This window comes from Trichoderma reesei (genome assembly GCF_000167675.1).
Source record: "Trichoderma reesei QM6a unplaced genomic scaffold TRIREscaffold_5, whole genome shotgun sequence".
Taxonomy (NCBI): domain Eukaryota; kingdom Fungi; phylum Ascomycota; class Sordariomycetes; order Hypocreales; family Hypocreaceae; genus Trichoderma; species Trichoderma reesei.
In genome coordinates, this window is record NW_006711152.1 from 603747 (window position 1) to 630472 (window position 26726).

The window sequence follows — 26726 nt, forward strand, 5'->3', positions numbered from 1 at the left end:
TCTCCGACGAAGCCGGTCCAACAGGCGCAGGGCTATTCAGCATCCATTGCTGCAGAGGACAAGTGAGCCCTGTCTGACCGAACAAATGGAGGGCTTCTAGACGAGGCAAACACGGACTTGGTCCTCCGTGCGGAAACACGTATCTGTTCCCGCCTCTGCCTCCCTCTCTTACGTGTATTTGACTGGTCGCCCGCAGCGCCGGCGGGTGCGTTGAACCAGCAGATAGTAGTCGATTTCCTGACGCATCTTTGATCTTGATGCGTCATTTGTCTTGCGGAGTCGAGGTGGTTGATTGAGGAAGCATTCCAACGCAGAGGTTCACTCGACAGTGCCAACTCCACGCTTGAACACTCGAGCATCTTCTCCGGTCTACCCAGGACTTCCGAAGAGACGGACAAAAGCAGAGCCAAAGAAGAAAAAACCTCTTCAACCTCATCTAGATCTTTTGCCTCGGCCCCCCTGATAATACCGCTACTAGATTCGACTCCAAGCGATAGTGCATCTGCTAACAAAACCGCCATTCTTACACGCCCACCCACCAACGTCTCACCTCAACTTTTCCTCTCCCAAGCTCAGCTCGACACCAGCCACACCCACCGTCCTTAGTCATCCACTCTCCAGCCACCGTCTCTCGGCTCTCAGCCCTGCCTCTCGTCCATTCCAGTTTAGAACCGAGGGTGCCCGCGGGTTGCAACGGGCCACGATGGAGGGGGACCGCAAATGCAGCCGATTCGGCAGTTGGGCCACGATCCCCAACCATTTCCGGTCCCTGAAAAGACTATCTGATGGGCGGATTCTTATAGAAGAGAGGGACAAGATCGCCAGACGCCCATTGGTCCCCTCCGATTCTCTCTTCTGCTTGATTTCCAGCCCTGTATTCCGAACGACAGCAGAGACGATCGAGCACGACGACATCACCGACAGACGCAATGGGGGAGTCCATCGATCACGACAGCGCCTTTGCGGGCGTCCCGCCACAGGCAACGGAGCTCTGGCGGCACCCAGATCCCGCCTCGACGCCCATGTGGCGCTTCCTGCAGACGGTGAACCAGAAGCACGGCCTGCATCTGACTGGGTATCCCGACCTGTACAAGTGGTCGGTCGACAACGTCGGCCAGTTCTGGGATGAGGTGTGGCAGTTTGTCGGCATTGTGTCGTCCCAGCCATATACACAGGTTCGTTCCCTCTCCGGGTATCGAGTGACAAGAGCTCGACTTACACGGCAACACTACCTACCTAGGTTCTGCCGCCTGATGCGCCCATGTTCCCTCGTCCCGACTTCTTCTCCGACGCTCGCCTCAACTTTGCCGAGAACCTCCTCTTCCCTCCCACCTCCGAGCCTCTCGACCCTTCCTCTACTGCCGTTATTACTACCACGGAGCTGCCCGGCGACCTGCGCTCAACCACCTGGGCCGAGCTGCGCGAGTCGGTCCGCCAGTGCGCCAATGCCTTGCGAGCCAGCGGCCTGAAGCCACACGACATCGTCGCCGGATACGTGTCCAACCATGTCGAGGCCTTGGTGGCCATGCTGGCAGCCGCTTCGCTCGGCGCGATCTGGACGGGCATCAGCCCTGACAGCGGCGTCTCGGCCGTGCTGGACCGCCTGAGCCAGATTGGACCTCGCGTGCTGTTCGCCGACAACGGCACGGTGTACAATGGCAAGCAGTGGTCAAGCACCTCCAAGACGACGGACATTGTCGCCGAGCTCAGCAAGATGGGCCTGCAGAAGGTCATTGTCATCAACAACATCATAGGCGACCTTGGCATGGACGACATCAGAGCCCACGGCGTCGAGGCCGTCGACTACAAGAGCTTCCTCGCCAGCGCCTCGTCGGATCCTCTCACGTTTGAGCAGCTGCCGCCGTCACATCCGCTCTATATCCTCTACTCCAGCGGCACCACTGGCCTCCCCAAGGCCATTGTCCACACTGCTTTGGGGACGCTGATCCAGCACAAGAAGGAGCACATGCTGCACTGCTCTTTGACCTCTTCGTCGAGCATGCTCTACTACACGACCACGTCCTGGATGATGTGGCACTGGAGCGTCGGCGCGCTTGCCGTGGGAGCCAAGCTCATTCTATACTCGGGATCGCCCTTCCGACCCAACTCGTACATGTCCATCCCCCGCGTCTTGTCGGACCTCAAGGTGACCCATTTCGGCACCTCCGCAGCCTACCTGACGGCCTTGGAGGCCAATGGCGTCTATCCCGTCCGCGATTCCAGCATCGATCTATCTCACCTCGAGGCCATATACTCCACGGCGTCGCCGCTACCGCCATCCACCTTTTCCTTCGTCTACGAGGCCTTCCCCAAGACCATTAACCTTGCTTCCATCACCGGCGGCACCGACATCATATCCCTGTTCGGCGCGCCCTGTCCCCTCCTCCCCGTCCGCGTCGGCGAAATCCAGTGTGCGGGCCTTGGAATGGCCATCAAGGCCGTCGACTCCGTCACGGGCGAGGACATTCCCGCGGGCGAGCCCGGCGACCTGGTCTGCGTCAAGCCGTTCCCCTGCCAGCCCCTGACCTTTTTCGGCCCCGACGGAGACGCCAAGTACAGGGCGGCCTACTTTGAGCGCTTCGAGAACATCTGCGGCGTCAAGGGCCCGGTGTGGCACCACGGCGACTTTGTCAAGATCCCCGACCCCAAGACGGGCGGGCTCCTCATGCTGGGCAGGTCCGACGGTGTCCTGAAGCCGGCGGGCGTGAGGTTCGGCTCGGCCGAGATTTACAACATCCTGATCCGGTTCTTTGCCTCCGAGGTGGAAGACGCCGTGTGCGTTGGGCGGAGAAGAGCCACGGACACGGACGAGACGGTGTGCTTGTTTGTCGTCATGACGCCTGGCCACGAATTCAACGACGACCTGAGGAACAGAATCAAGCAGAAAATCAAGAGCGAGCTCAGCCCGCGCCACGTCCCGGGGATAGTGGAGGAATGCGGAGGCGGCATTCCCAAGACGGGCAACGGCAAGAAGTAAGTTTAGCAGCCCGGAGAAACCCCCCCCCCCCCCCCCCCCCCCCTTCCCCAGGGTTCGTCCATTGCCTAACACGTGTTGATAGGATCGAAGTTGCCGTGAAGCAGATTCTATCGGGCATGAGCGTCAAGACAAACGCCAGCGTGGCGAATCCCGAGGCCCTGGAGTGGTTCAAGCAGTGGGCAAAGACGCATTAATTTACGGTAGGCGTGATGCAGCATATAGATGTGCTCCTGCCGATGAGCACCAAGGCACCAAGCGACGAAAGAGCAGAAGCGGCCAAGATTCGTAAGGAAGCTTGGCGGTATACCACGAGGACGAGGGAAGGCTCAGCATCCGTAAAGTATTTGGGTATGGATCTTGGGGGTTTATAATGATGGGCGTGGTGGAGTGTTTCCAATTGGAGATATAATCTGATATAGAAAGAGTTCGGGTGGGAGTAGTTTTTACCTCTTTATAATGTCTGAATACATTTGATATGCCAAATTTTTCCAAACGTGAGAATATGTGACATCTTGGTCTCTTAGGTATCAAGAGAGTAAATCCCGAATCTCCGTGAACTGACCACCTCGGAACAACCGTGGCTTCAGCTTCAGCAAGGTTTATCGCTTCTAGTGTGTGTATCATAGTAGTAGTATGTATGTAATATCTTTGCTGGGGTGAAAGGGTCGAATCCATCGAGATTCATCCATGCAAACTGCTGGATTCGGGACAGGTCGCGAGAATGCCTCACTCATCTACCTACCCTAGGATGCGAGAGAGACGAGGGTGAAGAGAATATTGAGACAGACTTATACGGTGACGGTGTGCAGGTATGCAGAAAGGTGACTGCCTCATGGATACTGTACAATGAAGGGGTTACAATTCCTAAGTCGTCGGACTTACAATTGTATCAAACGTGAGAAAGAGGGCCAAGAGATGAAAACTACGGAAGATGCATCCATGTTGCATGCAAACCCATATAGAAGGTATGTACCTATCAACACAAGTGAGGCAGGTCGATCAAGTCGATATGTAGTATCCGTAGGTGTACTCAGATTCGGTACAATCCAGACACGAGTTCAACACCCCCGGAAAAGGATCGACGAGGAAGAATCCTCTTTGCTCTTGGCAGCGCGGCGCCTCTATTGGATGCAGCCATCGTCAGTGTAACCAGAGCAGAGACACGCAACGGTATGGCATTGCCACACAACGGTGAACCGCCACAATGGCATCCTCCCGCGATGCCCGTGGTGAGCTTGTACAAAGCACAGAGTAATACCTTGCACACCGTCATATTCGGTAGCCACGGCGAGAAGGAAATAGGAAACGAAGAAAAAAAAAAAAAAAAAAAAAAAAAAAAAAAAAAGCGCTTTGATCAAGTCCAGAAACCACAGTGCGGCCGCTTGTCGAGAGAAGCATGAAATTAGAGTATCCGCACGGCAATGCGGGCAAGGACACCAGCTTCGTCTTCCAGCACGACAAGTTGCGCGTCCTGGTGTCAGTGTCGGCAGAAGAGCCGCGTATGTACCTGTACCAAGCACGTCATGTTCACTCCCAAGAGATTGATCTGGTTTCATCGTCAACAGAGTATTTTTTCGATGCGCTCACCTATTACTCACACTGGAGCAGGTACGATTGAAAGGGGGCTCATCAAACAGCCTTCTGCTCAGCTGGAGATGCTTCCCCCCCCATCTCCGGCATCTCCTGCTTTGAGCACTGAGGCGGCTGTCGTTAATTACTCGCAGGCGGCTTCCACCGCATGCAAGTTACTGTCCTCCGTGCCTGGCCCGGACCCAGCCAAAGGCGACAAGGCGAGTCGAACGATGTGCCCCCAGGCCGGGGGTCGAGGATGAGCTGCGGATCGGCTAGTGCAGAGCAAAACGTCTTGGTGCTAGGCCGGGCCAAAGCTGCGAGTAGAAGGTGGGCTCGGAGCAGGGAAGCGGGTCGAGATGCAGGCATCGTAAATTGCGGTCCTTGGCCCGGCCCTGGGCTAGACAGGATCGGGGAAAGGATTGGGATGTGGGATGTGGGATTGGGGATTTGTGGTCAGTGAGGACGGAAGGAGAGGCATGCTGAAGAAGGGAGAAGGGTGAAGAGAGGATGATGATGGAGGCGATGGCGCGGATAGGGAGGCATCGCGGGTCTCTCTCTGCCTTGTGGGAGAGGAGCGCAGCTCGGCGGAGCCATGTTGTTGCACGACAAGACCGCAAGACCTGACGTTCTGACATACATGTACAAACCTGTACAGTACGGTCCTGTACTTGTGCTCCTGCCAGCCAGCAATATTACTCGCAACCGCCCCCCGTATCATTCATGGCTAATCTGCTCTCAGGGGGGGCCAGCTGCAGGGCCTCGGCCAGTGGCGTCAACCGCCGCTGATACATAGGAACCGCGATGCGTTCGTTCGCCATCCATCGAGACGTGAGAGCCGGCGGAGCTGTTGGTCGGGCTGATTGCTCGATGACGGGCTGTCACTGGTTGGCTGGCTGCAGATCGGGCGAGCAACAGACAGAGGCAGAAGCACGGCGCGGAAAGCTGCATCTCGAAATGTACGATGGAAGCAAGATTTCATCAATCTGCCCGTGCCCTGTGCCCAAATCCGAATGACACACAGGCACACGGACGCGCCCATTCCCATTTCTTCGTGTCCCGGGCTAGCGACGGTTCCTTGCAAGGTTGTCTGCACCGTCAGGCGACCCCTGGCTCCTGTCGTCTCTCTTCTTCGTCTTCTTCTTCTTCTCTCGAAGAAACAGGGCCGCCCAACCCGCACATGCATCGTAGAGGGCCAGAACCCCACCCCGTCTCCTTGCCCCTGATAATCAATGCTACCTTGATTACGAGCAGGCTAAAGAAGACAGAGAGAGAGGAGTCGGAGAATCTGCATCTCGGGAAGCGCCTCGCCTAGGCAACACAGTGGCAGTCTGAGGTCTGGCGCCACTGTGGCCTAAACAGATGAGGCAGGCTGGCCCTCCTAAAGGCAATATCTGTCGTCTCGGTCGACCAACCGCGTTGAATCGCGGTCCTCATCTGCGCCTAGTGCTGGCATGCTGCAGCTCGGCAGCTTGTGTGCGTCACTGTCAGCGGTAGAGAAGCATTAGCAGCATCGGCGTGGGATTTGGGAGGCAAGAGAGGAAGAAGAGAGGGGAGAGGGGGACGCCTTGTCGGTCAGCCTGTCCGCCAGTCTGTCTGACCGCCATCGATCGATGTCGCCGAGCTGAATCGACTCGCCGGCCGTGTTTGATGCCTGATTCCTGTCCATATTACAATATTATCTTATGCGGATGCAACCGCCGGGCTGCTATTTCGAGGTGCAGAAACGAGCCTCCCGTGCTCCGTACAGTGACGGATCACCAAACACAGCTGCTCAGCATCCCTGGGGTCATTTCCCGGATACCAGAACGGCGGGCCAGGACGCGCTTAGAAATAGAAGACAAGTAGAATCAGAGGCTCCCGGACATGGAACTCGCAGTCGCACGGGGGCGCACGGGGGCCACGAGAGTGAATCAGTCAAGAGTGGATGAAATGAATCCGAGGCACGTTGAGGCGCATCTTGTCATGGCGCTGGTGCCAGTTGCCTCCGTCAATCTTGAGCCGGTACAGGCGAGGTACTGGCACTTGCGTCGGTACTTACGCGAGTGCTGCATCGTGGGGGAGCAGAGAGAAGCAGAGCCAGGTATCAAGGCTCTCATCTGGCCGCTCTCGGTACTAGACCGGTACTTCAGAGCTTCGACCTGTTGTCGACGGGACCTGACGGGAGTCTTGCCGGTTCCCCTTGCAGCGCCAACTGGCAGGTCGGAGCGCTGGAGTACGCACCAGAAAGGCCGCATCCATGCAATCAAAAGCCGTGACGCAAGTCCACGCATTATGTACCTTGGACTCACATCTGACTGAGTGCCCATTCAACAATTTTCGACGATTCCTAATCATCGGTAGCTCCCGACATCTTGGGAGTCGCATCTCGCAGCTGCACCAGCCAGATAACCACCTAGCTGCTCTAGCAAGCTCTAGCGGGCCACTGGTCTGGTGCAGGCGCCTCTAGCCCAGCACATCGCCCCGGCCCCAGCCTGGAAGCGCAGCTGCAGCTGCAGTTGAGGTGCAGGTCCAGCACGGTCCAGTGCCCAATGGCCGCAGGCTCAACTGCGCTCGCGCTCAGGGCCTCTGCGCTGGAGCCCACCGTCAATTTCCCGCAAATCCGCCCCAGGCACCCCAGCCGGCACTAAGGCACAGCGCTGGCCCGCCCACTGCCCACTGGCCCAGCGGCCCTAACCAGCCCGGGCCAAAGCCCCTGGAGCGCCGAGCGCCAGTGCTGGGATCCCGGGATAGGAGCTAACGACCGCCTGGGCCTGGGAGCCTCCATGCACTGTAGCCTCCAGTCCTCTCTCTCTCTCTATCGCCTGGCTGTATCTGGTCGGTCCCGTCCTCCTGCCCAGGAAAAGAAGCAGAGCCCAGGCTTGAAAGGGTACCTGCCCGGCCGTACTCCGTGCCCTCCAGCTTCTCTTGTTCCATTTCCCCCCCCAATCCAAGCCAGCGCAATTCTCTCCTTCTCCTCTCCCTCCGCTCTCCACAGTCCCAACCGTCGTCAATTCGACTCGCCTCGATCTCGACTCTCCCCCGACGACGAACCCGCCAAACCCGCCGCCAACTCCTTCGCCCGCCTCCCATCTCCATCGTCTTCTCCCGCCCCGACGTCGATTCGCCATGAACTCGCAGCCCAACGATGTGTCGCCCGAGGCGATGCAGGCGCGCATCCAGCAGGCGCGTCGCGAGGCCGAGACGCTCAAGGACAGGATCAAGCGAAAGAAGGACGAGCTGGCCGACACCACCCGTATGTTGACTTTCCGCTTCTCTCCATTCCCCCTCGGCGACGCTCTGCGTCTCTCTCTCTCTCTCTCTCTCCTGGCCTCTCAATCGACGTGGCGCCACGGCCTGCGATGATTTTGTTGTCCGCCAGTTTTGTCGAAGCAGGGAAACTTGGCAAGAAACCTAATGAGGCTCTCGCGATGCTAACCCGGTCATCTTTGTCCTCGCCCTCTAGTCCGTGCTGTCGCTCAGCAGGCTCACGAGCCCATCCCCAAGAACCAGCTCATGCGGGCGAAGCGGACGTTGAAGGGCCATCTGGCCAAGATCTACGCTATGCACTGGTCTACAGATCGTCGACACCTTGTCTCGGCCTCGCAGGATGGAAAGCTCATCATCTGGGATGCCTACACCACTAACAAAGTTCACGCTATCCCGCTGCGGTCATCATGGGTCATGACGTGCGCCTACGCCCCCAGCGGCAACTTCGTCGCCTGCGGTGGTCTTGATAATATCTGCTCCATCTACAACCTCAACCAGCAGCGCGACGGGCCGACTAGAGTAGCTAGGGAGCTGTCCGGCCACGCCGGCTACCTGTCCTGCTGCCGTTTCATCAACGACCGAAGCATCCTTACCTCGTCCGGTGATATGACCTGTATGAAGTGGGATATCGAGACGGGCCAGAAGGTCACCGAGTTCGCCGACCACCTTGGCGACGTCATGAGCATCAGCCTCAACCCGACCAACCAGAACACCTTCATTTCTGGTGCCTGCGACGCCTTCGCCAAGCTGTGGGACATCCGTGCCGGCAAGGCCGTCCAGACGTTTGCCGGCCACGAGTCCGACATCAACGCCATCCAGTTCTTCCCCGATGGCCACTCTTTCGTCACCGGTTCCGATGATGCCACCTGCCGACTGTTTGACATTCGCGCCGATCGTGAACTCAACCTCTATGGAGTGCGTAGCACCAGCTTTCCTTTGGCGGAAAAAGGGTTTCTCTCAATCAATGAAAATCGGCTCGCTAACAATTGATATAGTCTGAATCCATTCTCTGCGGCATCACCTCCGTTGCCACCTCCGTGTCCGGACGTCTGCTCTTTGCCGGTTATGACGACTTTGAGTGCAAGGTAAGCTCTTGAATCTGCCTCTTTCTTTCTTTCTTGAACATCAACGCTAACCGGCGACTCAGGTCTGGGATATCACACGAGGCGAAAAGGTCGGCTCACTGGTAGGCCACGAAAACCGTGTGAGCTGCTTGGGTGTCAGCAACGACGGCATCAGCCTGTGCACGGGTTCATGGGACTCTCTGGTATGTTGAACAGGATACAGATCGCTCTCCTCAAACTCGACGTGGCTAACCTCCTCCGCAGCTCAAGGTCTGGGCTTATTAGAGTGCCTACGGCTGAGATACAGATGGACTTTTGTCGCATGTGCCGACTCGAGTCTTAACCCCGCGAACTTTTCATCACCATCCGCATTCAAAACGATCATATTACCCGCCAATTCGGACACCCGACTACGCATATCTGGCTTGCGAATACTGGCGTACGCAGGACGAAGTGACGAAACGTGCCCTACTTAAACCGAATCCTCTTTCTTCTTTTTTCTTTTACCTCAATTATTTTTGGCCGATGCATGAGCCCCTGCCTAGGTCTCGCGGAGACATACTCCGATTCTTTCGGCGACAGTCGGAAAAGGAAACCGGCCGACTTGATACCTTTTGTTTCTCCTTTCCCTCTCTCTCCTTATCCTTTTTGATTTCCTTATTATTTAGTTTTTGGTTTCCCTCCCGCCTGATCCCCCCAAAATTCTTTGCACATTAGTTTCTGCGTTTTTCTGATAAGCTCTGGGTAGTTGGCGACGGGCCGGGTGTTGTATTACTTGATGGTTTTTTTCTATGTCTTCGACTGCCTCTGTACGCGTTCCGGCCTTGTCTGCGGTTTTCTTGACCCCGGCGAGCCGGTAGCTCAGTGATTTTTAGAAGGGCAACGCATACTACAGAGCCATGAGAAAAAAAATTCTGGAGAGCCAGAGGGAGGAGTGGTTTTCGTTTTCATCTTTGTTGGAAGGGAAAGTCAGGTGGAGAGGGGAGGATGCTTTTTCTGCGTTTTGGTAGGGACGGGGTGGAATGTGGGTGACTTATAACTAAGGAGCAGATTCCAAAGCTTCAGATAATACAGTACGATGATTCAACAAGACACACACAGGGCCAAGCTTGTCTCCTGCTTACTTCCAGGAAGATGTTCAATGGGTACGGAGAGTGATGGAAGGGGGAGAGTGGACGATGTTGAGCGGTTGGGAGTGGAATACAGCGATACCACGGGGAGGATTCGTCTTGGGTTTTCCGATTCATTTGCATTTGTTTGGCTGAGATATATCTGTTTATTGGTAGTATGCTTTTGTTAATATGTTTATTCTTGAATGAGATATTCTTTCATCATTACCCGGTGGTGTCTACTGGATGGAGGGATAGATGAACAATCTGATGTTTTCGTCTGAGTGAACCTCGGCACTTGAGCAGGGCTATGCTTTGGCATTGGCATGTCAAAGTCTGGAAGTGTGGATATCGGAATGACTTTCGATTTGGGTCAATGCCTCTTTGTTCTCGCTGAGTAGGTATGAAATTGATGTGGACTTGAAGTGGAGGAGGAAGTCAAAATTGATCTGGAGCTGCTGTGTCCCGCCTAGGCCGTTAAATTGTGTCGTGATGATATATATGGCCTTGAAAAGTGGATGATCGACAATGAGCAACGGCAGGCTGCATGTTTGCATCTACTACCTTAGATATCGAGAATACGCACAAATACACATAATAGAGGTTACTTTCCGACTCATCAAGAGACTCACAATCAGCATTAGCATCATGCTGAACAGGAAGACCGAGGGGAGGTGGGTACATGGCCGTTATCCATCGATTGAAACAGGCCTTACAAAGAAATTAAAGAACAATCGAGATTCAGACCAGCGTAGGTATTATCAAAGGATAAGAGACATCATTTTTCCTTTAGGCTACAGATGCTTATAGGCTACTTTAGTTGTCGAGGAAACTTTCCAGCTGAAGGGACACCCACCCCAGCCTTTGCGCCAACAATGACGCATGATGAGAATGCTTTATTTTGTCCCGCGCTGATGAGAGAGAGCGTAGAGACAAGCGTAAGTTTGGCATGGTAAGGATATCTGAAAGATTCTTGACACACTGCCTTTTATATATATATGTATATTAAATGTGTAATGTAATACATCTTTGCCTTGGTACTGGTCTCCAGGAAGATGCTTCGTTGTTGTCAGCAGATGGCATGCACATGGTCCTTTACGAAGCACTTCCTAGGACATGTAAAGCTTCAGCGCAGCGACAGCATGAATTTCTAGATTGGAATCAAGCACGTTCATACAATGACACTGGCCAGAAACAGCTTGAAGGAGGTCTTTTGTGCTCGCTCTTGGAGGCATGGCGCGATGGCGGGAATGTTCGAGTGGCCGGCAGGTGCCCGGATGGGGGATGTCAAAAAAAGTGCCAGTAGGTTGATGAGCTGATGATTGTGCTTGGCGATTCGCGAGTATAGTAGAGGTGGTTGCTTGCAAGTGACGGCTGTGACTTTTAGGGGAAGAGATGGAGTTCCAGATAAGGTAAGTACTAGGTAATGATGTGAATGCCCGCAGTCGAGATTGTAGAGTCAGGCGATGACGGCCACTCAGCTTCATAACCTTCAGCTATTGACAATGATTTCGCTCCTCACTGTTCAAACCCAATCCAAGCGTGGACAATCAAGACTGGGACGATACGCTAACATGCGGCTGCATCGATGGTATCGGGAAGCTGCATGTGCAGCAAATCCAGGCGACATATCAAGATTGGGCACGTCGATAAGGTTGCATCAAGGACGTCAGCCTCGAGGCTTGAGCGGAGCTAAAGAAGGGTCCTGTATCACTTGACTCGCAGCCTCACCGAGCCTCGCCGTGGTGATGCTCTGCAATCATGGAGGCATGAGGGCCAGCAGTAGATGGAGATGAAAAAAGCACTTTCGTTGAATAGGTCAACATGCCATTGGGAAGCAGTGCCATCAGAGGAGAAGATAACCACGTCATATGGTCCGGTCAAATATACTCGTATCTGATCTCACGGTAAGCGCTGGACCCCCTTCAAGCCTATCCTTGGAAATCACATCATCCATGAGAATGCGTGTTGGCTGCGCCTCAATCCCGTTATTCCTCTTCTCAGCACAACTTTTCCTTGCCTTCGGTCAGAGCCAGCAAGCTGAGATGACACAGCAGACCAACAAGAAGGAACCCCGGAGATGACCAGGAACAAGGGTCTGGTCTGATATTAGCCAGGCCTCGGATCTGCATGAGAAAAGCTGAAACGGATCCTGAAACAACAAAAAGGGCGCAAATGGGGCCTTGCCAGATATCGACTAGCGCACGTTGACAGCAATACTACGACGACATGGAGGCATGCGATTCGATTCGACCCTTCGATTTGACTGACTGCCAGCTCATCATGTTCATTCATTGTTCCCCTTGGCCTGGGAATGCCGAGGGTGGGTTGTATTTCGTTTCCATTGTCGCAGGATGCTGTATGTATTACTTGTCGATATCGGCGGCTTGGGGTTGAGGCCTCGGCAGTGAGATTGGCGGCGGCAGTCGAGATGAAGCCATGGCTGAAGACGGCTTGTAAACGCGAAATCGAGTGTCCTCTTGTCTAATTGCCGTTTGTTCTCTCATTTCAGTCACGAGACAATTTTCAAGCATCGACGCCAAGCCAGAGAGCACCACGGCAAGCTGTAGCAAATGCAGGCAGTCATCCCATCAGCTCTCCGCTGGTCCTGGTACTAATGGAGCAGTCATCAAGAGACGCAGGCCGTCCTTGTCCAAAGTCAACCGCGTCAGCCGGAGCCGGGGGCTCTCCCTCTTTCTTTGTTCCCTCACCGTCCATCTCCGACATAGGGCTGGGCGGCACAGCTTGAAACATACCGCCTGTCTGAGCCCACACTGCGAGATTCTGGCCAGCCCGACCAACGCCAGACAAGGTCATTATGCGCATGAAGAGGCTGTGACCGCGATCAAACTCTGCCGTCCAGTCAGACGGATTCCCTCACCTGTTTGATCTTATCAACGTATCCTTGTGAGCCCAAGAATAGCGTGGCAGGTCGCGCACGAGATTAGATATCCATGCAAGAGGTGAGGTTGAATGGGGCTTGGGAGTCGTGAGAATCCTACCAACCATTCCTGAGCTTCTGACGTTGCATCTAATCCTGCCGAGTCACACCACGCTTGAGCTTCTAGAAAGCTCAAGAATCAGCGACAAAGTTGCCGGCTTGTTTCTTGTGTTGCTGGTCTGTATCTACTGGCGAGCCCAAGGCCATCCGTTGGTGTCTCGTCAGGCTTGAAAAGGCCAAGATAGTTGGATGGCTATCCATGAAATCGACGGGTTTCAGTACGAGGCTCAGCCGTCAGTCGTTCGTTCCCTTGGCGCCGGCGGTTTGACGAGGAGCCACATGTCACCCCGGCTTTGGGAGAAAAATGTGACGGGGAGAAGGCAGACCATGACGAAGGGCAGCATCAGGCTCTCTTCAATTGCTTCTAGCAGCTTTCCAGCAGGATTCTGGCGTGGCCGCATTGACGACCAGTCTTGCTCGTAAAGAGGTGCAGGGATGACCCCGGATCCAAGTGTCGACGCATGAATAGATCTTCAGCCTCGTCGAGTTGGTGCTTGCGGTGGGAATGCTAGGAGCAGAACGCGGTGCGCACCGTCATACAGCTGCCAAATCAAGGGCCAATGCGTAGCTTCAGTGGTCCTGGTGATGCCATCCTAAGGTCAATGGAAGTTGTTGATGTTGCTGGTGGAGACCATTTACAGCACTTACAGGCATCGCCTTTGGTGGTGTTAGGGCTCGGCAGCCGCTAACTGGAACCTTGAAGCTTCATGCGCCTGCGCCACGACCCCCGCGCCACCCTCCACGTCCTCGTTCTGCCGCGGTAGCCCGAACTGTACCTTACAGGAATCCCTGCCCAAAGCCCACCTCAACACCAAACCTCGCCAATCACAAGCCCGGCTCTCTCTCCTCGTCTCTTCGCAACCCGCTCCAGGCTCGGCACTGCGACCGCTGGACTTGGTGCGGAAGCCCTGCCCTCTGGATCCTCTGGCTCCCCCCCCCTGTCAGGTGGCATATGGACTCACTGCTACTACCGCGATCTGCCTGCTGAAACCGCTTGTCGCATCGAAAAAAGGGGGGCGTGCGTTTCTGGTCAGGGGCCCCGTCTGTTGGCTGCTCGACTCTCTTTCTCGCTCTCGCTGTCGCCGACGATTCCATCTCCTGCACATTCGAACCAAATAGCCGCCATCACACGCTGCCCTGATCCGAGCGCCTTGCTGGTCAAATCAAGACTCGGAATCGACGCTTTTCTGTCTCACCCCCTTGCTTGCCTGCTCCGCTCCTTCGAGAAACGCGTTGCCCGACAGCCAGTCGAACGCTTCCCCACGCCCCCTCCCACACGTTATTGTCTTCGGCTCACTCGACCACCTCGAACGGCCGCTGGTTCGAGCTTGCAACTGCGCCGCTGCATACAGTCCTCATCAATCATCTATATAACAGCGCTCAGCCGCCCCGAGCCCTTCAAGATGCCGACTGAAGCTCAAGACGAATTCAACGCACTTGTTGCCAACAACACCCCCCGCGAGACGCTACATCCCGAGGACCGTGACGACGCCGACTCGCAGCACGGATCCGACCTCTCTGAAGAGGAACAATACCGCAACCAAAGAATCGAGGAAGCCATGAGGATGCCCACTGCCGCCACCGAGCTCAAGCTTCCCCCGGCGTCGTTTGACAGCGGCCGCTCCACCGGTGTCAAGGGCGTCATTGCCGATGCCCGAAGCTATGAGTCTGCCCGCAAGACGAAATGGAGAAGCCGCGCCATGTCCGTTCGCAAGAGCGTCTTTGGCGCCCCGCGCTCGCATGCCGATAAGAGCGAGAGCGAGAGCGAGGAAGCCATCTTCAGCGGCGGCGATGACGAGGAGGAGGAGGAGTTCCTGAGCCAGTGGAGAGAGGCCCGGAGACAGGAGCTCGAGAAGGAAGCCGGCCAATCCATTCGCAACCGGAGGACAAGCCCCAGCACGCGCATTTATGGCCGCCTGGACGAGGTGGATGCCCTGGGCTACTTGGACGCCATCGAAAAGGTCAACAGAGACACTACCGTTGCCGTCTTTGTCTACGATCACGAGGTGAGTCAAGGCTTGCTTTTCTTCTTCTCTTGTCATGATCAGCTTCCTAACGCCGTCTAGAGCGAGGTTTCCTCAGCAATCGAGTCAGTGCTACTGCCGCTGGTCAAGACGAACCCGTCGGTGCACTTCGTCAAGGTCCACTACGAGGACATTGAGTTCGACAATGCTGCCGTGCCTGCCATCCTGGCCTACCGAAACCAGGGAGATCTGTTCGCCAACCTCACCGGCATTATCGAGATGATGCCGGATGACGAGCACTTTGGCGCCGAGTCGCTGGAAAAGGTCCTCAAGAAGCACGGCGTGCTGTAAGCCGGCCTCGCGCAATGATTTGCACAACTCTTAAAGCATTCTGCGTCATCGCGCATATCTTTCTCATCTCCTCATTTTGTACGCCATTATTAATCAGACGGCTCGCTTCGGCTACGACGTATTCGGATAGCATCAGCGTTTTGGAATCATCGCCCTTGTCTGCCTCTTTTTTTCTTCCCTCAGCCTCCTCCTGCTGACCGACCCCGGCCGCCGAGCCTCCTCTCCGTGTCACAACATCTACGCGAGAACACCCCACTTCTTCGAATTTATCTCTGCTTGGCTGCCGGGGTCGTGGACTTGGGTTGGTTTCTACCCCTGGGCGGTTGGTAGGGGCTGGCTGCCGCTGCCAACGCTTGACCAGACCCCTGCCCTGGCGAGGGCTCAGTCTATTTTCGCCTCTTTGCTTTTTTTTTCTTGTTTTGTTCTGCTTTGGATATTCTTTTACCGGCTTTGGCCAACACGGAGTTTGGGGGAGACTTGGGCAACAGGGGGGAATAAAAACCTATAGACTTGGGGTGGCACGCGTATCATGTCGGAACGTCGAAACGTTTCTTTTTTTGTTCTCATCTTGGATTATCGGTTTTGTTTTGTATCACATGCTCCTGCAGGCTGCAGCGGGTTATGCATGGGAGACTGGTGGTTACGACTGGTTGGGACGGGGTACAGTACTGTAGATAGGGCTGGTTCAGCTTATATGCCGAAGCGATATCGGCCGTATGAAATCACAGTTGCATATCCATTTCAAAGAAGCTGTCACTTGATGCTGCAGCCCTATAAAGTTGAATGACAGAGCAAGACTGTCTAGGTACATGACAATGAATGTCTGCGCTTCTCACGTCTCTCGCATTCATCATGGCTTGGTATTTGACTGTGTTGGTAGAGAGGTGTTGATGCTTTGATGCAAACTGGAGGTTATTTATAGAAATTCAAGCTACTAGGTCGCTACTACTACTGGGTGGGAAGCCGAGGACGGAGACAGGCACAGGTCGAAGGCAGGATGACGAAGCATTTTTGGGCTTGGAGTGGCTTTTCATACCTCGGGGGAATACTAGGTACCTATTTCAACAGATGAGCCAAGCAGGTCTTGACGGAACTTTGTCGTTTGAACCTCAAGGATCTGCAAGTGCTGAACGAACTTTTCGAAATGAGAGACGCCTTGGTTTGAATGAGAGAACTTTGTAAGTGAAGCAGAACAAGAGAGGGCTGCAGCAGTGCGATACTATGTGGATTTCCTGCATGTATTTGAAAAAAAAATTAAGAACAAGAAAAGACGAAAATTGAAATTGAAGTTAGGGTACCTTGGGCGCCCCGCAAGGTCCGGATGGAGAAGCGCTTTGGGAAGCTTCGGGAGGGCGGGAAAGAGAGGAGAGGGTCCACAGTGGGAGGGGGGATGACTTGACTTGACTGACGTAGGTACCGTTAATCGAGCACATGTCAGATTTGGGTGAGGATGCTTTTGGTGTTGGTGTTGATGCTGGTGAGGCGGGGTTTGATGGGATGAGTTTGTTGTTGTTCAGTCTGCAGAAGCCTTGCTCTAATGAACATGTGTCTTTGTATTATCTTTAAGGAGATCCAGAGCTCGATAGGTACTTTGATGATCTTTTGAGCTGTTCAGGTACCTAGGTACATACTGCACTTCGTGGTGCATCAACCAGACGAGACCCCTCACTCGGAGTACATCCCCTCCCAAATGGGGACACACATGCAGGCCTTCACCACTCACCACCAAGCAGACTGCAAATCAACGGAGACGTGTGTGCGTGCATATCGCCGCTGGGACCTTGCATGCTTGGTCGTCGTTGCGTTACTTGGCTCCCAAGTCAACTTGCCTCCTCACCATCGTACAGCAATCATTATTCGACACAGGTAGGTAGTACTTAAGGTAGCTTCAAGGCAAAAAGCGCAAAGAGACCCAAAGTATTTGCTTAGGTACTTTGGTCGGTCGAACCATCAAAAGCCACGCAGGCGCAGGCCCCACCGCGCCTCGTCGGTTTGCTTCGATTCGAGTTTCTTTCCTTGCAGCCTCGTCTGACATTGCCTTGCCTCGCTTGAGGGCTGCTCGGGCTGTTGGGTTGATCCTTTTCTTCTTTCCCAGTTCTTCCTTCTCGGTACCTATTTGGGACTGCCAGTCAAGTCAAAGGAGTCGTGCGGGTGTTTTCCCTTTACCTTCAGGTAAGACAGCCTCCTCTCACTGCATCACCTCTGCTGCCTTGGACGCCTGTCAACCTGTCAAGCCGCCCACCATCCCCATCTCACGCCTGCACTAGGGATCAAGTCCAAGTCCAAGTCCACCTCGAGCTGTCTCAACCCGGACAATTGCCTCGCCTGCTGGGTCACGCGCAGAAGCTCCCCGCCATCCGATCCCCCTACTAGCCCAACCGCCAAAACCCCACCAGCGATCCGTAGGTGCCAGATAGCGCCCTCGTCCGCTAAACCTACAGCGACCATCAGGCAGCCTCGGGTTCCCGCAGGCATCAGCTCAGCCTCCAGGGCGGTTGCATTTCGTGCCTCGACCAGCTTCACGCGCGGCTTGCCTCTCTCTATTCTTGTTGTCGATTGCGACAAGCTCTTTTCGAGGGACGATCTTCTTCTTGATCCTCTGGCTCATGCCCTCTTTTGGCCTCTCGCGAGCCCTCTTGTCTGTTCCTCTGCCCTGGTTAGTCATTTCCTTGTTGCAAGTGCCGGCCCTCTGACCTCACTCTCCATTCATCCCCCCCCCCCCAGCTCAGCCCCTCCCCGCCGCTCCTCTTTGTCCCCTCCACCATCAAGTCGGCCGCGTGCACGCATTCACAGCATCTCTGCGTCTGCATCTGCATCTGCATCTGCCTCTGCCACCTTCCAGCCTGCTGCCTCCCACCGTCGCCACTGAGAAACGAGCTGCCTGCGACCTGCTTGATTCATGGGCCCGTCGACGAGTCATCGCTTGGGTGCGTGAGATGGTCCTCGAGAACTGACCACAGTCACTTCGTGATGGAACAGAGTGAATCGTCACCACTCCCGCCTCCCCGTCGCGATACTTTGCTTGCCCGAGTGAGCAGTCCCGCACCTTCGAATCAAACGCAAACACAGTCTTCAACGCTGTCGCCGTCGGCCAACGCAGAAACGCCCGCAGCAGCTGCAGGACTCTCTGCCTCGGAGCCCACGCTCCGCTTCCCCAGGCCCCAGGTCAACAAGCAGCTTGCGAATTGGATATCCAGCAGCAACCCCAACATCATGGAGCTGGCTCCGACCCACGACGACAACAGCCTGAGCGAGTCGACCTACGAGCTCATCTCGGGCCCCAACACCGACACCGAGGAGTCTCAGGATGACAACTACCCTGGCTCTATTAGCGAGTCTGTCGGCTCGCTCGACCGGGCAGACGATGTCCAGAGCTTGGCCGGCACGGAGGACTCGTACGAGACCGAGTCTGCCGTAGACGATGCCGACATGTCCGGCGCATCACCTGATCGCGCCTCGTCTGAGCGCGATGAAACCGAGGACGAAGAGGACGACGAGGACTCGGTGCATGAGGACGCCGTGCTGGCCGAGTCCCAGATAACAAACGAGGACAACAAGCTCGAGCCCTTCCCGGTCTTTGAGAACGACGTCTACTCGCAGTCGTCGCTCGAGTATACGCAGCAGAGCCTGGGAACCCCGTCCTTCCCGACCCCCGAGGCCAGCCGAGTCATCGAGCGGCCCGGCGAAGATGAGAAGAAGAAGTCGTGGAGCACCAAGGCGTCCGAGGGTTGGGGCGCAATCAGAGCCCAGCTCAAGGAAGCCGGGCTCGAGGCAACATGGGAATATTTTCCCAGCGTCATGTTCATCCTCGTCGCCCTGATAGGCATCCAGATTTTCCTACCAGCATCCCAGCCCTCTGATGCAAACAAGCAAATGTCGCCTCCCATAACCGCCACAGTCACGACTACGTCCTACCTCACCTCTTCGTCGTCATTACCGGCTTCCAGTAGCAGCAGCAGTCTCGTGCCTTCATCTACCAATGGCGTGGCCTTGATGCCCATTAGCGACGCCCAGTCGGTCGACTGGATATTTGGAGCCAAGAGGCCGACTGTGTCATTCACCGCCGAAGCAAACAATGAGATTGTGATTCACATCCCCGAGAATATCAAGAAGACATGGCTGACCAAGGACTGCCTGACGGTGACGACCAAGAGAGATGAGGTCCTTGTCGACACCACCGTATCGCCGGTGGACGAGGGCCTCCGCCTCAGGTTTGCCAAGAGGGATTTGCACGGCGTCATCAGCGTCGTCCTCGAGGCCAGCTGCCGCCCAAAGATTCACAAAGTGGTTAAGGTCCGCTTTGTCAGGGGCTTGATGGAGGGCGCTCTGGAGCGGACCAAGCATCTCGCCCACGATCTGTCGGGCCTCGTACCCGCAGCTGCTCAGGAGGCAGAGCGGTGCCTCGAGAATGCCAAGCAGTCGCTGGGTTCGGCATGCCAAAGCGTTTGCCACACAGTCACTGAGACCGTCTCCAAGACATTTGGCGCCAAGCTGGCCAGCATCGCAGGCGTGCGGCAGCACCTGGAAGATTTTGCGGTGACGGCCAAGGCGCAGCTTGACGAGGCCGCGAGCAAGATCGACGTGAGCAAAATCGAGTCGCTGCTCAAGACGGAATTGCCATGGGTGAAGGACGCCCAGAACAAGCTGCAGCTGCAGCTCCTCGACGCCCAGCTGTCAGCCAAGCTCTGGTGGCTGCAGGCCTTTGGCAGCGCCGAGGAGCACGATGAATACCTGCGCAAAGCCAAGTCGTATTCGGCCGACAAGCACGCCGCAGCCGCGGAGATGAAGCACGCCGAGAAGGACTCGCACGAGCTCTTGAAGTCTGCATCACGGTTCTGGGCTAGACTTGTTAACTAGGCACACCACAAGAGTGGCTTGTTCTGGTGTCCTTTTGTCCTTTTTTTTCTTTTAGCCCCTCTTCAGTGTGCAAACGCAGGAATCCGCGAGGATCCGATACATGGTTTAATGAACTTGAACGAACAGAAACAGGTTGGAACGGCTGGACGGAGTTATGGATTTCCCTTGATATTGTAACATCCTTCTTTTTTTTCCTCCCCTCTATGTGGTAGCTTTTCAGGTTGTGATTGATGGTCAGGGGATGGCTCTTGTTGTTTGGCAATGCAGAGGCAACTATATATGTGCTACTTTTCCTGCCCGACTGCTGTGGTCGATGTCGTGATATGATAGTTGACATATGACTACTTGGGCATTCATGGAGCCTACCTGTACTCTCATCTGAGCAGTTGTGTGACATGTCCAGCTACCTTTGTAGGTACCAAGAGAGCATCACCATGTTGTAGCCATGTCTTTACAGATCTGGCAGACCTGACGGGAAAGCATAATGGAGATCTGCGCTCAGGGCATTCTAGAACAAGTGCTTGCGTGTCACTTGGTCACCCTCCATCTCACGTCTCCCGTGATCTTGCATGATCTCTAGTCCCTGTTCGTTAAATAGCTCAAAGCCACGTGCCGGTGACTTTTTTTTTGTTTATCTTGGGTGGTTGCTGAACATACTAGCATGCCTACCTACCTATCTACAGAGTGTTTGCTTCACTGAGTTTGAATGGCGGTTGTTTGTTACTTCTTGGAGCTGTTTGGCAGATGAAATAGATTGTTTGGCATGACTTGGTTGAGAAGTTTGTGATACGAACCTTGGGCTTGTATAAGGGGGCTGCTAAACAGTTAAATAATGTCGCCACTGGTGTTATGCCTAAGGTCCTAATGCATTTTGCCTAAAAAGTATTTAGGCAGCTAATCTAAATACTTTTTAAGTAACCTTACTAAAAAAGAAAGTAATTATTAGTATAATTTTTTATATAACTTCCTAAATCCTATACCCCCTAGTTATTAATATACTAAACTAGTAGGGGCTGCATAAATAATTATAATTAATAAAGTTACTAAAAATATTTAAGAAATTCTATTATAAATAAAAGGTAATAGCTAAAAAGTATTTAAATATAAATATATTAGAAATTTTATTAGCTATTATTAAAGTATAGTAATAAAAGTTATAATTAACTTTTTATTAAATTTAATTATTATTATAATAAGTAATAAGTTTTTTAAAGCTATAGTTAAGGCAGATAAGAATAATTAAGATTTTAAAAATACTATACTTTTATTAATAATAGCTAATATTAAAAATTAAAAAGTATTATAGCTATAATAATAATAAACTAATAATAATAAAGATAATAATAATAATAGCCTTTAAGGCTTTATAATTATAGCCTTTTAGTAATTATATAATAAAATCCTTTAAGGGTTAGAAAAAAGATTTAAAGAATAATTTTATATAATAAAAGCTATATTTTATACCTTTTATAATTAGCTAAGACTTAATACTAATGCCTTTAATAATTAATTATAATTACTAAAGTAAAAAGTAATAGTATTTTTTTAAATCTATATATTTAATAAGACTTAATATAATATTATATATTATTTTTAAATATATTAATTATTTATATTATAAATTATTAGTAATTTACTTAATTTTATAAGGCAGCTATATATAGCTTTTATAATAATACTACTAGTAATATATATCTTACTATAAGTAATATTAAATAATAAAGTAATTAGCTTTAAAAGTATAATTAATATAATTAATAAAATATATATCCTAGCCTTTATTTTTATAATAAATTAGTAATACTTTTAGTTAAGGAAAAATAATATATTATAAAATATACTTACTAGTATTACTTTAAAAGGCTTATTTTATTATATACTAGCTAAAGCTAAGGGTTTTATTAATAATACTACTTTTTTACTATAAGCTTTAACTTAGAATTTTATAATCCTTAAGTTATAATTCTTTTTTAATAATACTAGCTTTAAAATATAAAAGGGGATTATAATACTATATTTTAAGGTATATTATTATTTAAAAGACTAAGGTAATATAAATTAATAACTATAAGATAATAAAAAGCTTTTTAACTTATAGTATGCCTTATTAAGGACTATTATAAAGTATATCTTTAGCTACTATAAATAAAAGTAAAAAATTATATATTATAGCACTTTAAAATATAATTTTATTAATTAAGTTCTTTTTATATATACTATTATAAGGCTTTATAACTTTATAATACTTAAAGGCATAATATTAATAAAAAGCTATTTTAAAACTAAGGCAGCTTTAATTAAAAAAGAATAATTAATCCTAGTATAAGCTTAAAAAATAGCTAATTTTATTTTACTATTATTATTAAGTTATTAAATAAGGAAATATATAATTAAGGCAGCTTAAGCAGGCTATTAGTATTATATAAATACTAAAAATAACTTTAATAATAGCTTTAATAATTAAAAAAATAATAATAGTAATAGTAATAGTAATAGTAATATTAAAATAAAGCATTAATAATAATAAAAAGTATAAAAATTAAGTATAAATTTAAGTTAAATTAATAAAAATTTTATATTATTATAAATTAGTTAATTTATTAAATAGCTTAAGCAGTAGCTAAGTTATTAATATTTTATTTATTTATTTTATATTTTAAAGCTATTTTTAAATATTAAAAAGAATACTAGAAATTTAGCTAAAGTTTATAACTAACTATACCTTTTTTACCTTTTTTATTAATAATAAATTCTATATTAATAAATTAATTAAATCTTCTTATATTTAATAAACTAATTTAATTAAAAATTCTATACTTTTATTATTAATAAATTTAAAATATTCCTTAATAGTATTTTTAAATGCCTTTATATTAACTAGAAGTTATTTATAAAGGATAATATATTAATATAGCTATAAGTTATATACTACTTATATAGCTAATAGCTATTAAATAGCTTTTAATAATACTAGGCTTTAAGCTCTTTTTAATAACCTCTTTTTCCTTAACCTTATTTTAATAAATAATACTAATACTAATACCTTTAATATTAATAATAGCTTTATTAGCGCTAGTAAAGGTATTATTAATAAAGGTATTACTAGCTATAATATTATTTTAAGTTATATAATAATAATAGCCTTATTTTTATTATTATTATCCCTAGCTATATTAAATTCCTTTAAATTCTTTTTTATAATATTAAGTAAGTCTGCACTTTTTATAATAATATTTTTATTAATTTAAGTACTTTTTTAACTGCTAATTCCTTTAATAATAGTAAAGCCTTTAATATTACTAGCTTTTTAAATATATTCTTTAATAGGTTAGTTTTTTATAAAGATTTCCTACTAATTATTAATTAAAATATTATTATTAATTAAAAAACTATTTATAATAACCTTTTAGCTAAAATAACTATATTAAGTAATTATAAGTTATTAATTTTAATAGCTTATATTTAAGGTCCTTATTTTCTTATTATATATTATCCTTAATTACCCTTTTATATAATTAAAAATATATTAGAATTTTTTTAAATAATAATATTTATTCTTTAATATTTTAGCTATTTAAAGTTAATTAAAATACTATATTTTTATAAAATTAAATATCTTTTTAAAGCCTTATTATAAATATAAGGCTTTATTTAAATTTATAATGCCTTTATAAATAGCTTTAAGTACTAGGCTAAAGAAAAATAATATCTAGTTATTTAATTATTTTATAGCTAAGGCCTTAAATATTACTGCTATAGCTTAAAATATTAAATTATAATTATTTTATTATAATAACTTTAAATATAGCTATTTTTTTTTATAATTTAAAGTATTTTAAATATTATAATCTTTATAAATTATAAAATATAATAGTATAGTTATTTAAAAGCAGTAAGCTTCTTTTTATAAATATAGTATAGCTTACTAACTTAGTATTATAAATATAAAAAAAGGATACTTTTAGGCATATTTATTTTATTATAGGTTTAGGAAGTTATACTATTTAGCTGCCTAAATACTTTTTAGGCGAAATGCATTAGGACCTGAATGAGTAATAACTACTACTACCTAGTAGGTGTGTTCTCTGTGCTGCTGTTGGAGCAATCGGGACATGTATTATTCTACAATAGGTACCTTATGTATCAGTGAAGTGAAGACCAGGGGCCCCGCCACTGATGGGAAAAGCCACCTGAGCAGGCGATGAGCGTAAAATAGACAAACACAGAGGAATTATTCACACTTAAGCGAACTGTATGGGCATATTGATTTCTACTAGGTACTTACCTACCTCTAGTAATAAGCGAGCGCTATGCGTGTTAATTGTGTGTATATTTTCTTCGGGCTTGTATGCGCGTAATCTGAAGAGGCCCGGCCTTATTCCGCCCACCGCTTGCCCAGGCTGAAAGGAGGGGCACAGACAAAAGGTACCTACCTAGGTACACAAGTACACAGCCAGACACCAAAAAACCTTGAGGCTGCACCAACCGCCGACTTGTTTTGCATTTCCCTCTCTAATTTTTTCGCCGTTCCCCGCTATCCAAGGCAGACAAGACGACAACCGCACCCCTCCCAAATAGGTCCACGACTCCGTAGACTCTCTCTCTCTCTCCTTTGCGACATACGTCCAGCCTCATCGCCAGCGCTTCCCGTGTCCCCTTGAGGTGAGTCTCTGCTCCTTTTCGCTGTCCGACGACCTATAAAGTGCCGCGTTTGTCCCCCCCCCAAAGCCGTGGAGGAGGAGGGGCAGAGAGGAACTGAATCAGCTTGCTTCTTTGTCCTTCTGTGACCCCGCCACGCCACTACTGACCAGAACTTGCGTGCCTGTTATTTTATTTCATTTCCTTTTTTTTTCTTCTATCTCTTCAACTGCTTCCCCTTCCGACGAAAAGCCACGACTGACAACTTTCTTTCCTATCGCACGGAAACAGAATCCCTCTTCGTCTTGTTCTTCTCCACCTATTATATCCGATCCTACATCTCTCTCTTCCACAACAGAGATGTCTTCCACCGACGCCGCCACCGAGCCCAAGGTCGAGCAGACCAAGGCTGAGGTACGAAATCCCGCCCTTGACGCCTCATCGACCGACTGATATCGAACGCTGCGGGGCATCTCCTACTCTTGGGTACTGTGCTGACTGGGACGACGTGTTCGTGTAGGCTCCCTCCGTGACCTCTTCGTCCGTCTTCTCCATGTTCGGCGGAGGCGAGAAGAAGGAGAAGAAGGAGGACGAGGACCGGGGTGACAACTCCGGCAGCGCAAAGGCCCAGCGCGAGGCCAAGGCCGAGGAGGTGAGCGCTCTTCTGAACCCCAACAAATCATACCACAACCATCATGATGCGCTGATACGTTTTTTTTTTTTTTTGTTTTCTGCATCAACAGGACGAGGCCCCCGAGAGCGAAGACGTCCACTTCGAGCCCGTCGTCAAGCTGACGGAAAAGGTCGAGGTCAAGACCAACGAGGAGTCGGAGGAGCAGCTCTTCAAGATGCGCGCCAAGCTGTTCAAGTTTGTCAAGGCGGCCAAGAAGGAGGGTGAGGAGGCGCCCGCCGCCGCCGGCGAGTGGAAGGAGCGAGGAACTGGCGACGTCAGGCTGCTCAAGCACAAGGAGACGGCAAAGGTGCGCCTGGTGATGCGACGGGAGAAGACGCTCAAGGTCTGCGCCAACCACTACAGTATGTGCCCTCCCCTTGTTCATCCCCTTCTATGTAACCCATGAGAAGGGGTTTCGTCGATGATGGAACTAGGTAGCTGACAGCAAATGCGCGCAGTTGTGCCCGAGATCTCTCTGTCCGCCAACGTTGGCTCTGACCGAAGCTGGGTGTGGAACGCTGCCGCCGATGTCAGCGAGGGCGAGCCCGAGGCCGTCACTCTGGCTATTCGATTCGCCAACTCCGACAGTACGTCATGCCTGCCTCCAGCCATGGGAGATGCCCTTGTTCACTAACATGATCATCTACAGATGCCAACCAGTTCCGCGATGCGTTCCTCAAGGCTCAGAGCGAGAGCGCCCATCTCTTCAAGAACTCTTCTGACGACAAGGAGGAGAAGGAGGCGGAGGAGGAGAAGACTGCCGCTTAAGTCGACGACGCTTCCTTGCCCGACCACCGACCCCGAACAATGCTTGCCGCTTCTCGAACCATCATAACCCCAACACGCACCGCGCATCCGCTGTTGACCAAGACACGGAGATGCTGTTACCTGACACACCCCACGCCCCATCACATCACAACATGACGACACACACACATAAACGACACATGGCTCGCCATGTAGTCTGTACCAGGTCGATGTAGCAGAGCCTGTCGACCTGGAGGACGGAGACTGGAGAGGCCCTGGCCACTGAGCACCAAGTGGTGCATGCCCGAGGAGAGGACGAATAATGGCGATTGACTAGTACTGCAGCACCCTGAAAGAATCAAAAAGTTGAATTCAAAGAGCACTCGAGATGTGTGATGTGATGATGTTTGTAGAAGGTAGTACGGGCAGATGCATGAACAATTCAATATGGCGCTGTAGAATGTACCAAAAATCGTCATACGAGGTGTGATTTCAGCCTCGAATGCAGAATTCAGAGAGCTATAGTA

The 26726-nt window shown here is 50.2% G+C and overlaps 5 protein-coding genes across 5 annotated transcripts; all 5 read left to right on the plus strand.

Moving 5' to 3' along the window:
- Nucleotides 1–929: 929 nt before the first annotated feature.
- On the plus strand, nt 930–3392 carry TRIREDRAFT_76324 (uncharacterized protein; the record flags this gene model as incomplete). The annotated part of the gene is made up of 3 exons (XM_006963610.1): nt 930–1175; nt 1241–2973; nt 3060–3392. The coding sequence occupies 3 exons, from the start codon at nt 930–932 to the stop codon at nt 3169–3171; spliced, it is 2091 nt and encodes a 696-aa protein (XP_006963672.1). The 3' UTR covers nt 3172–3392.
- Nucleotides 3393–7576: 4184 nt separating this feature from the next.
- tgb1 (heterotrimeric G protein, beta subunit) lies at nt 7577–9275 on the plus strand. The gene is made up of 5 exons (XM_006963518.1): nt 7577–7781; nt 7992–8710; nt 8791–8880; nt 8943–9062; nt 9124–9275. Exons 1-5 carry the CDS (start codon nt 7655–7657, stop codon nt 9142–9144), a joined length of 1077 nt encoding a protein of 358 aa, XP_006963580.1. The 5' UTR covers nt 7577–7654; the 3' UTR covers nt 9145–9275.
- A 5097-nt stretch (nt 9276–14372) lies between these two features.
- Nucleotides 14373–15284, plus strand: TRIREDRAFT_58856 (phosducin; the record flags this gene model as incomplete). The annotated part of the gene is made up of 2 exons (XM_006963611.1): nt 14373–14975; nt 15036–15284. The coding sequence occupies 2 exons, from the start codon at nt 14373–14375 to the stop codon at nt 15282–15284; spliced, it is 852 nt and encodes a 283-aa protein (XP_006963673.1).
- Nucleotides 15285–16136: 852 nt separating this feature from the next.
- On the plus strand, nt 16137–20141 carry TRIREDRAFT_120937 (uncharacterized protein; the record flags this gene model as incomplete). The annotated part of the gene is made up of 10 exons (XM_006963612.1): nt 16137–16160; nt 16353–16462; nt 16578–16662; nt 16698–16771; nt 16908–17150; nt 17380–17456; nt 17519–17686; nt 17736–17940; nt 18127–18211; nt 18264–20141. The coding sequence occupies 10 exons, from the start codon at nt 16137–16139 to the stop codon at nt 20139–20141; spliced, it is 2949 nt and encodes a 982-aa protein (XP_006963674.1).
- A 4596-nt stretch (nt 20142–24737) lies between these two features.
- TRIREDRAFT_76329 (uncharacterized protein) lies at nt 24738–26525 on the plus strand. The gene is made up of 6 exons (XM_006963613.1): nt 24738–24803; nt 25071–25193; nt 25300–25431; nt 25523–25814; nt 25911–26039; nt 26102–26525. Exons 2-6 carry the CDS (start codon nt 25140–25142, stop codon nt 26218–26220), a joined length of 726 nt encoding a protein of 241 aa, XP_006963675.1. The 5' UTR covers nt 24738–24803; nt 25071–25139; the 3' UTR covers nt 26221–26525.
- Nucleotides 26526–26726: the final 201 nt, after the last annotated feature.

Excerpts from the sequence above, each read along its gene's own strand:
- tgb1 (XM_006963518.1), top strand. The coding sequence starts at position 7,655 with ATGAACTCGCAGCCCAACGATGTGTCGCCCGAGGCGATGCAGGCGCGC. Across the intron at positions 8,711-8,790 it reads GTGAACTCAACCTCTATGGA|TCTGAATCCATTCTCTGCGG; the intron begins GTGCGTAGCACC and ends CAATTGATATAG. Across the intron at positions 9,063-9,123 it reads CGGGTTCATGGGACTCTCTG|CTCAAGGTCTGGGCTTATTA; the intron begins GTATGTTGAACA and ends CCTCCTCCGCAG.
- TRIREDRAFT_76329 (XM_006963613.1), top strand. The coding sequence starts at position 25,140 with ATGTCTTCCACCGACGCCGCCACCGAGCCCAAGGTCGAGCAGACCAAG. Across the intron at positions 25,432-25,522 it reads GCGAGGCCAAGGCCGAGGAG|GACGAGGCCCCCGAGAGCGA; the intron begins GTGAGCGCTCTT and ends CTGCATCAACAG. Across the intron at positions 25,815-25,910 it reads GGTCTGCGCCAACCACTACA|TTGTGCCCGAGATCTCTCTG; the intron begins GTATGTGCCCTC and ends AAATGCGCGCAG.